Here is a 14757-nt window from a genome sequence, read left to right as displayed (position 1 = left end):
AAATTAAACCTCAGAAATGTGTTGCAGGATCACAAAAACTTGCATGTTGTGTTCATAAACCTTCGAGATTCACTTGGAGAGACGTTTGTGTCTGCAGGTCCAGATCTCGCTCACAAAAGCACAACAGTTCACCTATATATACATTTTTTTTTTTTAAATGATGAATTTTTGTAGCTCTTCAAACTTGTCTTGACCTGTGCTCTTTCTAACTTCAGTCTGTTTAATCTCCTGTTTTTTTGTTTTTTTTTAAAGAAGCACTGTTGTTACAGTATCACTTGTGAACCTTGGCTTTCCTTTTTCACTCCTTAAACGCTTTCTGCTTCACCTTCGTTTGAGTTGATTCAGACTGAACAGTCTAGATGGCACTGAAAGAAAAGTAAACAAAACCTTGGGACTAGGAAGCGATAGCTGTCTGCACCCTTTGTTTTTTCTTTTTCTGCCAGCTTAGGTTCATCAACACATCTTCAATTATCCCCCATTTCCTTGTTTTCAGACCTTTCAGGGTCAGCTTCATTGTTATGGATAATGTCCAGCTCAGGTTTGGAGACCATAAGCTGAATTTTTGTGAAGTTGCTTTCATTGATTGTTCTTTTGTGATTGAATCTTTGTGTTTTGTATTTTAATCTGGTGATTGGCTGATGGCCCAGGGGTGTGACTCCACCGATTGTGTGGGTGTGCCACTGAGAGCTGAGCTATAGGAAGTGATTGTCAGTTCAGTTTCATACGGTGATTTTTTTTCTGCCACAAGTCTTCACACCATGCACAGTGCCGCTGTGATGCCTCAGCCTTGTAACACTTATTGATGAAGGATTTCAAAGCAGAGTGAGATTAGCAGTATCGTCATTGGACACCAAGAAAACATTCTACTGTCTCAGGCACTCTATTCATCACACAGGAAGCCATTCTTTAAGTAAAGTCAAACTTTATTTGAAATTCGTTATGATTATATGTGATCTAATAGTTGCAATAAAGGTGGTCCGACGTTTTGGTTAGAAAGTACTCCTCTAACTGCGGATTATTTTATGGCGCAGGTAAAACACACAAACCTGTATTTCATGATTTTTCAACCTTTCGATGAATTTACTTAAAATTGATGGATGTAGTTTAGCATTAGTTTTAAATCCAGTACCCAACACAACAACTGAGACCGAACACTTGCATGAGATAAGTAACCATTCAGTAAGACTCACAAGATCAGGTTATCACTGTTGGAGAGGTAACATATGCATTTGAACAAATAGCCAACAAAGACAGTGTGAAATAAATAATGTGATGACTGTATCTGTCAAAGCTCGATGTGTCTATGAATGTACCAAGAGGTCGACATTTGAAACAAACTCTTGACTGCAGACTCACGCCACAGTGATGTCAAGAATTTATATGAAAAAAAAAAAACAACTCGCCAAAGACTTAAGTTATAAGTGATTATTAAGTGATGGATTAATTCTCTTCATGCAAGCGTCGAATCTCTGCAATATCATTTTAGATATATTTTAATCTTCCCAGCAACTGCATTTCCTGGATTATTCTTTACAGTATTTTAGGTTCAATGTTGGTTCAAACAAACAAAATATTTTTAATGATCCATCAGCAAAATGCATTTTCAAATGTTTTATTTGTAAAGATAACTCTTTTTTAAATTTCAATTTCTGTATGTGCTCAACATAAAATGTGTGTGTGTGTGTGTGTTGGGTTAGTGCACATCTTCTCTTTGGTCCCTATTTTGATCCAGTTTAGTCCTGAAAACACGTAGGTCACATTTTTCCTCATCGCCAAGGTCAGAGTCCGACTTTCTCCCTCCTGGCTGCTCGGCGTTTGCCACCGCCGGAGGGAGGAGGGTTTCGGCGGGGGCTGGGCGGGTTCAGGGGTTGTTGTTGATGATCTGCCTGCCCTGTCCGTAGCCTGTCATGCCAGCCTGAGATGCACCTTTATTTGTGCCCATCTGCAGACCGATGATGCTTTTCCCTTCGTTCAGTTGCTCATCGGTGAATTCCCTCCGATTCTCCTGTGCTTTTCTGCAAGCAGACAAACAGAATATCTCTCAGTATCGCTCCCACTTATACTGTGTTCATTCTCCGTCTTTACCCTGCTCAGACTCACTTGTGGAACCAGTTCGGGTCTCCTTTGTAATGCCCATCATCCTTTGTGACAGCCAAGTTACCAAGAGCCATCAGAGTCCTTTGGACGGCAGACAGGTCTTTGGCTGTAGACATGCAGATGTTCACCATGAGCAGATGACACAAAGACACATGCTCTAGCTATATTCCTGGTACAATATGCAGGAGGTCTTACATTCGAAGAGGTCCACTGTCTGGAACATGTCGGTTTTGGTGACTCCGTAGCGTTCAGCGGCTGTGAGAAAGACGGCAATCTGCTCCATCTGCTTGAACGCCATGCCGGAAGACTTGATCGTCTTGATGGGCTTGTTGGCTCCATGTAGACTGTTGATGAGCTCACACAGCACCTAGACATTGAACACAATGAGCAGGTCCTCTTTGATACACTGTGCGTGTCAGAGCGTGAGCTGCAATGGTAAATTTTTACCCTTGCTCGAATCAACACTCACACATCCGTCCTTGAGCCACTGCTGGAAGCCCGTCTTGTCCGGTGTTGAAGGCTGACCGACTCCGGGGCCACACTGCGCGATGATCCACTCCACAAGCCTCTGCTCCAGTTCCGGGTCATATTTCTTATCCATTTTGCTCTGAAGTTCACGGCTCATACCGTATGTCGGACCTTTGTTTGCCATGTTGATCCTGCCCAAAGGACAAGTCAGGGTTAGACCGGCAGCTCAGCAAACTTCACTCCCACACAGTGTATTCTGCCCTTTTATGTATGAATATTGACTGGAAACAACAATGTTCACATCCTAATCCCTGCCCTGCTCACACCCACGCTCTGGACTGGCTGTTAGAACAAAAAGGGTTTTCAGTATTCAGAAATCAAGATTTATGGACCTCCTTTGATTATTTTTCCAGCTGAATATAACCAAAAAAAAAAAACCTGAAGAGAGAAATAATAACCGTGAGATTAAGTTTTATTGAAAAGATAATAGTGCAAAAGGAATAGAAAAACTGTGGAGTCATACGTTTTAACTGATATTTTAAGGATTAAGAAAGTCATTGGGAAGTAGTCTGATCATGCATACCTGCTTTTCAGTAATCTTGAAGCCCTTGCATTCGATCATCAGTCATCTACTGCATTCATTGTAATCTAACATTCAACCCGAGCACAGAGTGATGCTGATACTTCCTTTATCCAGACCTCACAGCTGCAGTTATTTACCAAACACACTTTATGAACTGTTAAATGCATTGGAGAATTGCAACCCTGCTGTTCTCTGCAAGCAATTATGGTCGCCCTGTTTCGCTTATTAATGTAGTATGAGCTTCCTGTAGGCTTGGAGAGGACCGCCCCGCTCCCTGCATCCTGTTTGCTCATTCAACTGTCACTTCCTTCCCCGTTTCCTGACAAAAGTAACTATGTGTACAAAAGAATCGAAACACAACAGCACAATGTTTTCTCACCATGGCAACAGACTTTAACAAACACACTCCCCGCATTAAGCCAATTAAATCATGAAACCATCAGCGTACACATTAACTCAATGCTTTTATAGACCCGAGCAAATACGTTGCATAAGACTGCCATTTCTGATGTCACTCAGATAACATGTGGAGATGTTCAGAGCTGATAGACGCTAACTTTTTCACTTCGGGGCCAACTGATGCACCATAAATTTTATTTGTCTCTTGTGAAATAGAGACAAGCCAGTTCTGTAACAGTAAAATAAACTAACATTTAGCACAGCAGTACTGCAGTGTCGCTTCAACAGATTGCCTCTGTCCATTCTTAGAGGTTTAATGGTTTTTGAAGCATGTGGAGGATGTCTTCCCTCTCCTCCAACATGTTTATTATTTTGCCATTTGTGCAAACATGTTAGAGTATGATGTGTGTCTCAATCAGAGGAGCTCCGTCGGTGTTGTCCTGGCATGCCCAGAGAACATCCAGCTGCTGAAGATATCAGGGCTTATCTTAGCAACCGATGCGGACCGGCCCTGTCACGCAGATTGCTTTCTTTGTCGAACCAGCACTTTCAGTCAAAAACCACAAATGTAAACCGCTAATTAAACGTCCTGACATTACGTCAGGCCGCTCTTATTCTGCACCTTTTCGCATTTGCCTCTAAAATTCTCAGACAAAAGTGTGATTGTGAACGCAAACAAGTACAGGCTGTTCAAGCAGTGTGTGTGTGTGTGTCTGTGTGTGTACAGGTGTGTGATTGAGTGTCTTGGGAGATTATGGAGCACTGTACACTTTACAAAAAAAAAAAAAAAAAAAAAGATTGGGAGCGGCCCAGTGGTTACAACGAACAGCTTGTAATCACAGACATAAGTACAAGTCTCCCACTCCCACCTCCACCCTGCTGTGTATTGATGAGGTTACTGAGGAGATCAGTAAATAAGGCAAATGAGGATCATAAAGTTACGTGGTATATTTAGTAATACAGTTATGCTTATTGCCAGGTTTTGAAGCTACATGTGAGTTTCATTTAAATATAGTTGGTGTGTCCAATGCCTCTAAATGATCAGATTAGCTTCAGTAATGTGACTGTGTAGCCATGTGTCTCTCATCATTGCTGTGACTCAAGAATTCTGCCAGAACTTTATTGCTATTATCACATCTTGTTAACATATTTGTGGCCAAATGCCACAGCAAAATTCTCGTCAAACCTGTAATATACAAGTTCATTGTAATACAAGTCTATGAAAGTATAAAATCGCACAAAATCTTCTGTTTTGTTTGCTCAGTTCTTGTTCATTCAAAATCTTTGCCCAGTGGCTGATATTAATTCTGAACAAGCCTTCCCTCCACTTTGATTTCCGAGCTGCTCCCGTGTGTCACTAGATTGTTCGATGTTTGACCCCAGCGAAACTGGAGTTTGACTTTTGCATTCATCATTCTTCCCCTCGCCTGCGCAGTGTCTTGAACTTTCATATCACGATGACTTGCAGTCATCCGCTTCAAGATATTTTGCAGCCTTCTTACAACAGAGCATTCAGCAGCTCACTTGTGAAACCTGTGCTGTGACCACAGAACAGCTTAAAAAAAAAGTCTCACATTGTCATTTGTCCTTTCTAAGTTAGTGCTCTGCATACATGTGTGTTATCTCTGCAGATAGTGAACAATACTAAGACTGACAGTCACCCTAATAAACTGTGGAACGACCCTAAAAACATGTGACAGACAAAGGCAGCGAGTTTTACTGCTTATTCCTGAATCGGAGACCTGTTGTTCATGAACAATTGTAAGTTACATTTAACAAGAATGTTATATAATTCTCACACTGTAATGATGAGAGGGTTATCAGACGCTCAACCTCTTTACAACCTTGACTCTCCTTTGCCTCACATGCCGTGAACACATGCAGGTAGCGGTGAGAGGAGACCTGATAAGGACAAGCTCATTCTAGAGACATCTACTTCACAAGTCAAAAGTTTAATCATTAACTCCGGATTCAGACCGAGTGTGTGTATGAACAAGAATGTGCACAAGGGATAGAGAGAAAGAGCAAGGGTGGGGTGTAGTATATCTAATGTATTTTCCTGTTTCCTGTGCAGATATAACCACAAGTTCCACAAAGAAACAAAGAAATCTTTGGCCTGCCAGCCAGACTGAGATTGATGACAAAACAAATAGTAACAGAGGAAAGGAACAAAGAGAGAACTGGAAGGTTTGCTTACGCTGAGTGGTAGCTTTCACGTGAAACAGGTGAAACACTTTGGCTTGCGTCGCAGTGGTCCGCTCTTCTTCCTCCTCCACTACTCGGTGTAGAGTGCACAGCACTGGACTGCCAGAATAAATACGGCAGGCAGCCTGGTCTCGAGTAAGTGACTCCACCACATTCAACAGAAAGAGGGAGCAAGAGAGAGACCTGCCTCCGGGGCCTCTTATTTCACTCTACGTCCCGCCCATACGCCCGTTCTCCTTTTCCCTACTCAAACTGTAATTCCTTATTTAGGAGAAGGACGGGAAGGAAAAACAGGACATGTGACTCGAGAGTTTGGTGTGGTCACTGAAAAGAATTCTCCAAATTTCTCCCTCCACCGCTGCAGAACAGGACGGGATTAGGAGGGAAAGAGGGGGAGGTATGGATGATAAAATCCTGGAGAATAGTTGGGTTTAATAGAGCACAGGAAGGCAGTTAAAGTAATTAGTGAGCAGCGAAGCAAACGCAGGAGAATATTTTATGGCTTTATTCAAACTAGTGGCGTTTGAGTGGTGTTCAGATGAAACCGAAAGAGACAGCAGGCAGCTGTGGAATGTGAATCCCCTCCTCTCTGTTGAGTTCAGGACTCCAGAAAGAGGAAACAGAGGCAAGAGGTTACATATCACTGCATTTTTCTCCCCTGAGAGGCCAAAATGCAAATCCTCACAGCTGAAACCAGCTCTTTGTCCCCCGTCCATGGACGAGACAGAGGGGCTGCAAGCAGTTCGTACGACAAGAAGGAACATTTCCTCCCAGACATTCCAGCCTCGTCAGGCCCGTCGAGGGCAGCAAGTCTGAGCCTGACAGGCCAATCACATGTGATAACACTGTGACAAGCTGGCAGTATGCGACCAAACACATCCCGTGTATGTACTGCATGTAGGCGTTAGGAAATGCTGGAACAGGTTTATATCAAAGTTGTCTGTCATTTCTTATGATTGATTTTCAGTCACACCTCAATGGCACACTGACACTTCGGAAACAAAGGCAGAACCTCAAATAGGTTTTGTTGGGAACAAAAATGTTTTCACTGACCTGGAGAAAAAGTTAAACTCCTGCCAAATGTACTTCAGCTATCATGACTTTCACTCTTTATTTGAGTTTGACTTAACCTTCATGACAAGCAAATGGACCCGTTTCAGAACACCAAGTGAAGAGAAACAGTCTCCTGTAATGAAGGTTTAATCTGCTGAGTTTTTTTAATCCGTAAACAAAAGTGGGAACTGAGAGTTCTGACCTTTTTTTTCTTTTTCCGGTGTTGAAGGTTTCATATAACATAGCTGTGCTTCATCTGTGACAGAGGGGTGAGGGGTTAGCTGTAAATTAATTGTAAAGCCATCCTCCAAAATATGATCCTGTCCATGAATACATAGTGAAACACAGCATATTGACAAGTACAGTCATCCAGAGCCTGATTTAGGACCAAGTTCAAAAAACAAAAATCCTTCTAAAAAAAATATTTACAGAAAGTTACACTCTCAAGCATTGGCACTTGATGAATGTGTGGATTTTTGCCCATTTTAAAGGTGCTTGAATGGTTGAATGACACAAAACCGTATGAGAGCATCATCCAACAAATCTATAAATAGAGAAAATGCACAAATATGAAAAATTCCACACACAGGTGAGCTCTGAGCAAACACACTCAGCGACTTCTTTTCACCACCATGGTAACAACTCATGTTGTGCTGTTTTTATTCGCTGCATTTTCACACTGTGGGTTGAATATAGCAGCGGTGGTGGAGCTGTTATGATGATATCATGTCAGTCCTAACACTTCTTGTTGAAGTACTGAAATGTTTCCTGCATACCTGATGTTCTTGCTGTTTATTCATGCTTGTTACACCCCTGTTTGTGTCTCTGCAGGCTGTTTCTGCACTACAGCAACATCTGGTGGCAGAGAGTAAGCAACATCTTCTTTTGCAAGGGCACAGAAAGCTCAAAACAAGCGAACACATTTTCACTTTTTTTTTTTAAATGAGAGAAATTTGATAAATTGTGCTCTCCGTGGTTGACCTTGTACTGAGGACAAGCTTAATTGTATTTAATTGCATGTAGATGAACCCACTGCTGGGTGTTGAAAATCATGCTGAGAGCTGCTAATTGAAAAAAGCTGCCCGGCGGACCCAACACCGAGATGTCTTCCAGGTGTAAAAACTGCAGCAGTTATACTCAAATAAATAGCTGAGCATCAGTGAAAAGTGGCACACCCAGGTTTCTGTTCTCTTCAGTCTTAGGTCGAAATAATTTAGGCAAAAAAAAAAACCTGCATTTTGACCAACAATTGATGTTTGAGAGTTGTGTGACGCAATTGCTGAATAGATGAATAATAAATAAGTGTCACAGTTTAGGTTTTTTAGCTCATGCTTTGATATTTGCCCCAGTTTGAGGAAAGCTCCTGACATTTCCACCATCATGTTCAAACATACTAAATTGAGATGACTGTTGTTGTGAGCACAGATGATAACATTCTTCTTGAAGCCAGCGTGCATTGATAGACAGTATCCAATGCGGTTAAGGACTCATAAGTTTCATATTATACCAGAACAAATGGAATGTGTAAAACCATGTGACCGCAGTAATGCGCCATGAGGAGTATGTTTCCTCTGATCGATACTGTTTTAAATGAGCAAAAGCGTAGAGTGTGACAAAAGACTGCCAGAAAACACATTTTCAGGGTGAAAAATTTCATTTTTGGATGCAATCCAAAGACGCCGTATGTTCTTTTAACCTTTGGTAATGTTTTAGCACCACTCATTGTATTGGACCTTCGTTATGTTTGCATATTTCTGTAATGGCTTCTGTGGCTAAATGCCAGCTTGAAGCTAATGCTTAACGTGATGTGTGCTCTTGATCTCCTCAGAAATAAGTCTCTGCAAGCTGAGGTCAAGGACAAGTGTAATTATTTATGTTTCTTTAAGAAAAAGAAGAAGAACAAGGAAAACTTATTGTGAGGATATTTTATGTGCCAAATAGAGCCGTGTGGTTTTTTATCTGGAGGGACAAGAGATGAAAAAGTATCCATCAGGCTGAATGACCTTGCCCAGCATGTTAAGCTCACAATTACATGCACTGTAATATTAATGAACAGAAAATGCTCGAAGCGAGTGTGCAAGATCTTTTTATCAAGTCATTTTATCCGCGGAGCCACGGGAGGTGTGATTTGAAATTATGAGGCTGAATAAGGAAGAGCAGATTAGGACTGCAGGTGGTCCGGCAGTGCCTGATCCTCGAGGACAAAACACCAGTTAGGCAGCAGGGAGCATTTGTTTAAATTACAGTCAGTACAGATTCAGTCTGTGATGCAGAGCCAGGTGACCACACTACAGGAGCCGCTTTAAATACTGTGCCATTTCATCAATGGTATGAATAATATTTAACCACTCTGACCCCCTACATATGGCAGAAACACTGTTAACGTGCTTGATGACTCCATTATTTCCTACTGACACTAAAGAATTACATGTTTATCATATACAGGAGTTGCAGTGTATAATCTGGCCCTCTTGGAGGTGCTGTGTGATCTTAACCGTTGCACATATTCACTCTGCTGACACTCTCTGTGAACTGTGACCCCTAAATGTCCATATAAATCTTTGACTCCCCACCTCCTCCCTGTAATAATGCTGTGAGACGGGAACCAGTTGTGCAGAAAATAATGGCCCTGCAATAGACACGTTCAAGGTGGAGCTGTGGTGTGTTCGTTTGCCACAGCTGAAATCCCTTGTTTACATTAAAATCAGATGATTGCACCCTCTCTTCCTGAACATTTACCTGCATTCCTGTACGCGCTTGCAAATTGTCATGCATCAAAGAAAAATCTAGTCTGCACTTTGATTATTTTGTATTCTGACTTTCTGACTGCGTTGCAGGCCACTGATGGATGGCAACTGCATGCTGTCGTGGTGCAATTGCAAAATAAGATTAGACCCAGACTTAATTCATGTGACCTCTGTTTATTGATCCAGATGGTAGAGGCAGAGGTGCTTAAGTGGGGGTTGTCGGGGGGGGAGAAATTGCCGACAAAAGGTTCATGAGCAGCCCTGAGTGTGCAAATGGTCTTCAGTGTTGTCATGAGGCAAACGCAGGCCTCAGCGGTCCTGCCGGCTGTTGGATCATCAGACATACGTGTGCACGGCTCACTGCATCAAACTTTGCACCAGTGTGAAAAATAAAAGGACCTCTCCATTTTCTTTATGAAGTTACTTCTATTCATAGTTCATATTCCCATCAGTCCAAGGTGAGCTGAGTGGCAAATGAGAGAATTTTTGCATCATATCCCAATAAAATAAAGCCACATTTTTCAGATAGGTACCGATGGCAAGCGAAGTCTGCTTTAATTAAACCTCTAAAATGAATGCTCCTTCTTGATGTTGTTGTTGTTCAGATTGTAAGCCATCGCTGAGCACAGATGAAGCGTAGTGAGAGTCTATATATGCTGGCCTTATCAATCATTTGATATTGGAATTTATGATGTAGCGAGTTATGGTAAATCATTGTTGTGCATTGGTGTGAATAATTAACTCTGGAGATCAAATATGATAAAAGGCATCCATCTTTTATACCATTTCATCCAATTTGGGGTCGCAGGGCCTTTTTGAGTTGATCAAAGTTGACACTGGGTGAATGACGGGGTCGGACCCGGACAAGCTGCCGCTCACAGTCTCACCTACGAACCATTTTATCCTGAAACACATGTTTTTTGGAATGCGACAGGAAACTGGAACACCTGGAGGAAGCCCACCAATTCACAGAGAGAACATGCAAATCTCACACAGAAATTCTATTTTCAGATTGATTGAAACAATACTGCATTATGAGAAGCTTGTGGATCATTACTATATTGCTTTAATGTTTAATTTTGAAAACAGACTTCATAGTCTAACCAATATAAATTTCGAATTGTAGTCAAACCACAACTTGTTTACAACCTTTTCACAAACACTAATAATAGATGTCATGTTGATGCTTCGAGGACAACAGAGTTGACAAACGCAGCTCAATGTGTGTGAATTTATGACTGCAGTGGCTAATTTGGGTCCCATTGAAGGATGAGGGGAGCCTCGGCAGGCTTTGTAAAGATAATATATGTGAAGGATTTTCACCTGTTCATCTACAGCTGCTAGAAAATGGTTTTCCTTTGTGACTCTGGAGAGAAAATGTCACTTGTTTAGGTGACAAGCGGTCGAGTTGCACTACTTTTCAGTGGTATCGTGTTATTTTGTATACACACATGTAATGTAAACAGCCAGTTGTGCTGTGGTTGGTAGGTACAGTCATCTAGGACGACGCCCGAGGTCCATATCGGACAGATATAGTCTGGAGGGATATGATCCTTCCAGAAAGGTCTCTGAGGGCATGAATATAATCTTTACAGAGCTTTTTTATAAGTTTATTACCTGCGACACTGTGCCAAGTGGATTTCTACAACAATAAGTTTGACTGTCTCTCTCGAATGAATTGAAGGTGACATCCACATGACATGCGCAAGAATAACAACATAATTACAAATAAATGAACACATCACAGAGTCATGCTGTTGTTCTGATGGCATTAATGTGTGTGTGTGTGAGAAAATCTCGTTATGGAAGTAAACAGAGAACAACGATCTGTTTGTGCATTTTGGCTCTTTTGGAATGTGCTCGCTGTTGTTTTGATGATCACAGTATTTTCTGCCGGTTGTCAGTCGCTGCAGATTGCAGCAGCCCGGTGAGGTAAGTTGGCAGTTCGTGAAATTTCTGTCACTGTCGGAGGATTATCTCAGACTGTCTGTGCTCGCTTCCATGAGGCGCTCTATTTATATATAAGGCTACAGATTTTAAGCATTGACCACAGATATACTTGAATCGCACGGTGCAGTCACCTTAAGGCTGGTGGTCTGTGCATTTGGGAATGCAAATTTGGAAATCTCAAAGTGTTATCCACTTTCCTGTGTTCTCTCTCTTTCACGCAGACCCACAGACGGCTTTCCTCAGGTAGATTATGCTCATAGGAGGCCGCAGCAGGGAGCAGGGCATGTGGGAGAAATTATATCTCTGGGTTGTTCCGTGGATGAAAGCCTTATTGTTAACTCTTCTTGGCACTAGTTTTATTTTCTTTCAACAGTGCAACTCCCTAAATTAACTAATAATCAGTTGTTTTTCAGTGTCATAAAATTAGTAAAACATTTTTACTTTCCAGAATAAAGTCTAATTCAGACATACTGCAGAAATGGTTGAGGAGCTATTTTTGAGACATACCCCAAATCTGTCCTTCACACAGTTTGTTAATCCGTTAAGATGCCAGAACTGTCATGATTGGGTCGAGATGGGTGAAGACAAATAGCTTTCCTGCCTCAAATATTCTAATCTGACAAAGACTGACTTCTGTGTGCTCCCTGGATATGATGTTTCCAGGATTATCAGCTGGGAGAGAGAGGCGAGTTGAGATGTCAAGCTAGTGATGACAGGCTTCTAAAAAGAGGAAGCAGAAGCTGGAGAACTCTGGGGAGAATAAATTTTTTGTCAGCAGTCTTTCTGAGAAAAAAAAATATCCTTCATGGTGAGAGAAAAGGGAAAAGTCTGAGTCAAAGACAGTAGAAAGAATAAGAAAAGGGTTTTTTCGCAGTATGAAATTTCATCCTTGGTAACTTTGACAGATGCAAACAAATAAATAAAAAAGGAATACTGAAGCATAAAAGGAATAACTGGAATAAATGTTGATTTCTGGTAAGATTCAGGTGGACGAGGCTGTGCCTGTCTCCGGGTGAGGACGGAGAAGGTCAGACGAAGGCAGGAGGGCAGAGAGAAATGTGGAGGTGGAGGAAGCAGTGGAAAGAAAGACGGCCGAGTCAGGTGGAGGAGGAGAGGACCAGATGGAGACCGAGAGAGAGAGAGAGAGAGAGAGCGAGAGAGAGAGAGGAGGACCAGAGCGTCTGTGCCAAGCAGGGATATCGCCGAAGGAGAAAGAGAGACTTGCAGAGATCAGAATAGAGACTGACACAAATTGATGGCCTGAGACATTAGGAGACAAGAAGTGGAGCGGCCTCCAAAAGCACCAACTCTAATTCCATCTCCATGAATGAGTGACAAGGCAGAGAGGGAGAAATAGAAGGAACAGGGCAGAAATAATGAAATGATGCCACCCCTAATGCTGTTTTATCACTGGGATGATGGTGATTCAGCTGGGGAGAGTCGGTCGCAGATCATGTAATTATGACTGTGCTCACATTGATAACCGACGGGGAGGGAGATCATGCATGTTTCTAAATGACATGTCTGTTCAGAAGATTGAAGGTCACATAAAGCCTCAGACTTACTGTGCCAAGCCCACCTTATAGTGCTGCACCTGTTGGGGTTTGCAAAGATGCATCCATGTGGCTACAAAAAACAGACTCAGAAATAACAAAACACAAACTCCCATTCTTCCCCTGTTCTCCAACCATGAATTATTAAAAAAAAAAAAAAAAAAGACTAAAGACAGAAAAAAAGAGCATGCATCTAAAAAGCTCAGCCAGAGCTCCCTAATCAGAGGAGGAAAAAGTAAAGTCAGCCAAGCAGCACATTGAGGCCGGTTTATGGAACGCGCAGGAGAAGGATCTACTGATTCTGACTCACAATACTGCGGGGCAGCGGTGTGGAGAGTAAATGAGAGCCGTTAAGCCGCTTTATGATGAATCAGAGTCACTGCTTTACCTTGTAAAATACTCTGGCATCACCACAGCAACCTGGTATGGAATGATACTTATTCTCAGCCTCAGTGAGTCGTGTATTTTTCTTTCTTGACTGGTTTGAACTCGGTTTTAGTAACATTATGTGATTATGTGATACTTCTGGATGATAAAAAAAAAAAAAAATGAATTGCTGACAGTCACAAAGACTAGCTCTGAGCATTACAGTGTTTTACTGTATGAAATGAGGAAATACGTTCTTCATGATTTGGTGTTCTCAGAACTAAACATATCTTTACAGTTACCTGCACTGCTTACCTGATCTGTATGCAGCTGCGACTGGAGCGCTGAAGAAATAAGCACGGCGCAGCGTCTTTCTAACTTTTTCCATAGATGAGTGTGAACTTGAGTGTTTTCTGCAGGTCCTGCTTGTGCGGAGCCACAGTAGATATGGTGCAGTGCTGCTTCTGCCCTTTACTGCTGGAGTCTCTGTGGTGCTTAACATCATTACTGCCCTCCTGTCGCCACAGCAACCGTCCTGGCTACATCCTCAGGAAAGCTTTTGTTTAGGCGTTTATCGGCTCTGCATGCGTCTGCAGGTGTGCGTGTGTGTGTGTGTGTGTGTGTGCGTATGTGCGTGTTAATGTTTGTCTCTTGTTTATCTGAATGTATATCACACAGCCGGGAGTCAATCACAGCAAACCGCATGTCGGTAAGAACACGGCGCGGCCCTTAAGTGAATGAATAACCACCACATTCAATATTCTACATCCTATCAGACAATCAACTTTATTAACACTCCTCTCCATTACCCTTGTCCCTCTTCCTCTGGTCCGACCAGGCTTTCAGTATTTCCCAGGACGTGGCCACATGCCGCCTGCACCGACTGGAGGTTTAATAACACTAAAAGGTTCACCACCCCCACACCTCTCTCTCCTCTCCCTCAGTAACCTTCCTCATTACTGAAATTATCAGGTTCAATCTAATAACTTAGCCGCTATGAGTCACAAGGAGCACGAGAAACAATAGCATGGATATTCTTCCCTTGGAAACATCGAGGCACTCACAACGCCGGGAACTTCTCTCTTGTTTTGTGGTCCATGTACTTTTCTCAGGAGTCTTATATCATGGAAGTGAACAGATTAACAATCTATAATTTATCGTCAGGAGCCCAGAGAGCGTGCTGATGTATCTCTCGGAGATGTATCATTTCTCAGTGCTGAATCATAAATGTTAAAGCAGGTTTTGAATCTGTGCAGCTGGAAGTTCTGCATTGTACTCGGCATGTCCTCTATGATGGATTCACAGTTTGGATGGATTCTACAGCTCTCATTTTACT

At 42.2% G+C, this 14757-nt stretch overlaps 1 protein-coding gene across 1 annotated transcript; it reads right to left on the bottom strand.

The window, feature by feature from the left end:
- Positions 1-905: 905 nt before the first annotated feature.
- LOC115395762 (transgelin-like) lies at positions 906-5917 on the bottom strand. Its single transcript, XM_030101407.1, has 5 exons — positions 5745-5917; positions 2567-2756; positions 2293-2464; positions 2101-2203; positions 906-2015 (listed from the first exon to the last, which is right to left on the bottom strand). The coding sequence occupies exons 2-5, from the start codon at positions 2747-2749 to the stop codon at positions 1862-1864; spliced, it is 612 nt and encodes a 203-aa protein (XP_029957267.1). The 5' UTR covers positions 2750-2756; positions 5745-5917; the 3' UTR covers positions 906-1861.
- Between the last annotated feature and the right edge of the window lie 8840 nt (positions 5918-14757).

This window comes from Salarias fasciatus, chromosome 10 (assembly GCF_902148845.1).
Source record: "Salarias fasciatus chromosome 10, fSalaFa1.1, whole genome shotgun sequence".
Classification (NCBI taxonomy): Eukaryota; Metazoa; Chordata; class Actinopteri; order Blenniiformes; family Blenniidae; genus Salarias; species Salarias fasciatus.
The sequence above is the reverse complement of the archived record's forward strand: the minus strand, read 5'-3'. Positions and strand labels throughout refer to the sequence as shown.

Excerpts from the sequence above, each read along its gene's own strand:
- LOC115395762 (XM_030101407.1), bottom strand. The coding sequence starts at position 2,749 with ATGGCAAACAAAGGTCCGACATACGGTATGAGCCGTGAACTTCAGAGC. Across the intron at positions 2,465-2,566 it reads AGTGGCTCAAGGACGGATGT|GTGCTGTGTGAGCTCATCAA; the intron begins GTGAGTGTTGAT and ends TTCAATGTCTAG. Across the intron at positions 2,204-2,292 it reads GACAGTGGACCTCTTCGAAT|CCAAAGACCTGTCTGCCGTC; the intron begins GTAAGACCTCCT and ends GCATGTCTACAG.